The sequence below is a fragment of the Sinocyclocheilus rhinocerous genome, unplaced genomic scaffold (genome assembly GCF_001515625.1).
Source record: "Sinocyclocheilus rhinocerous isolate Xijiao unplaced genomic scaffold, SAMN03320098_v1.1 scaffold26347, whole genome shotgun sequence".
NCBI classification, from domain to species: Eukaryota; Metazoa; Chordata; class Actinopteri; order Cypriniformes; family Cyprinidae; genus Sinocyclocheilus; species Sinocyclocheilus rhinocerous.
The window spans coordinates 1-1,349 of record NW_015642298.1 but is presented as its reverse complement, the minus strand read 5'-3'; the positions used below and the strand labels follow the sequence as shown (position 1 = coordinate 1,349).

General features: G+C 37.7%; 1 protein-coding gene across 1 annotated transcript; it reads left to right on the top strand.

Annotated features, from left to right (window-relative positions):
* Positions 1-380: 380 nt before the first annotated feature.
* On the top strand, positions 381-1,342 carry LOC107755758 (uncharacterized; the record flags this gene model as incomplete). The annotated part of the gene is made up of 3 exons (XM_016572653.1): positions 381-730; positions 818-935; positions 992-1,342. Coding segments are annotated over exons 1-3 (803 nt in total), but the record flags the coding sequence as incomplete, so codon positions are not given.
* Between the last annotated feature and the right edge of the window lie 7 nt (positions 1,343-1,349).

Genomic DNA, 1,349 nt, shown 5'->3' with positions numbered 1-1,349 from the left:
TGTGGATATTTTGGTGAAAGTAACTCAAAAGTAACTCAAAAGTAGTGTAACGCATTACAATTCAGAGACAGTAATATTGTAACGTAACTAATTACTTTCAAAAGACAGTAACTAGTAATATATAATGTATTACATTTTGGAAGTAACTTGCCCAACTCTGTCCACACCCCACCACCACCACCAGGGCAGACTATGCAGCTTCATTTATATTCATAATGTTTATTTTGTGTACCTACCTCTATATGATGGATTTAGGCTAGTGACCTTAGGGAGTCTTTTGTTCACATCTGAAAATAGTGTAAAATATTAAATGTGAAATAATCAATATCATTTAAATGCATGATGTTAATGGGCTTAAACGTATGTCTTTTACTTCAGGTTTGAAATTCCTGCAGCATGGCGTCTGCACAGCAATCTGCTAAAGAGTACCTCAGAAACACCAGGAAAGACCTGGTGACTGGCATGAAAAACCTTCCTCTGATCATTGAGAATCTTCATCAGCAGAATGTTTTCAATGTCTATAACCTCAATGATCTCAAAGCCGAGAGGACAGAGTTTGGTAAAGCCAGATGTATATTGGATTGGGTTACTAACAAAGGTGAAAAGGCCAGTTATGAATTACTCAAGATTCTGGATGTCACTAAGAAGAGGACATTAGATCCTGGTTTACACCCCTGGATCAGCTATTTTCCCTTCAAAGAAGACGACGCAGAGGCCAGCTATTCAATTGGTGAGTAGAGAAATAAAATATAATTTTGGTGAAATTAACACATTTAACATATTTCAATATTTTTTTATGCATTTGTTGCTATTTTAGGTACAAAGCCTTGTAAAAACTACCAGACACAGCTCAAGATGAAAGCAAGAAGAATCCTGAAGAACCAAAGGAAATGTTTCTGTAAACATCTGGATGACAAGGAAACTTTATATCTCTTGTTTTAGAGACCGACTTTGCAGTAAAAACTCCTCAATGCAAAATAAAATTGAAAAGCAAAAAATGCAAAAAGCTACGGCCCAAGAAGCTGAGAGCTTACATTCCTAACGAGGAACAAGCACTGTCACCTGAGGAGCTCCTGAGATGGCAGAACAAGAGCATCCTCATCATCGGCAAACCTGGAGTAGGAAAGACTACAGTTGTCCAGGAAATGCTGCGACTTTGGGCGGAGAAGGATGACAGACAGATAGACTACATGTTTTACTTTGATGAAAGTGTTTTGGCCCACAGTTCTAGCACTGCCAGCGTGGAAGCTCTTTTGTTTGATGTGTATTCAAAACCAATGGAAAAAGACAGAAAAGAAGTGTTCCAAGATATTGAGGAAAACTCTGAGAATGTTGTCATTGTGTTTGAT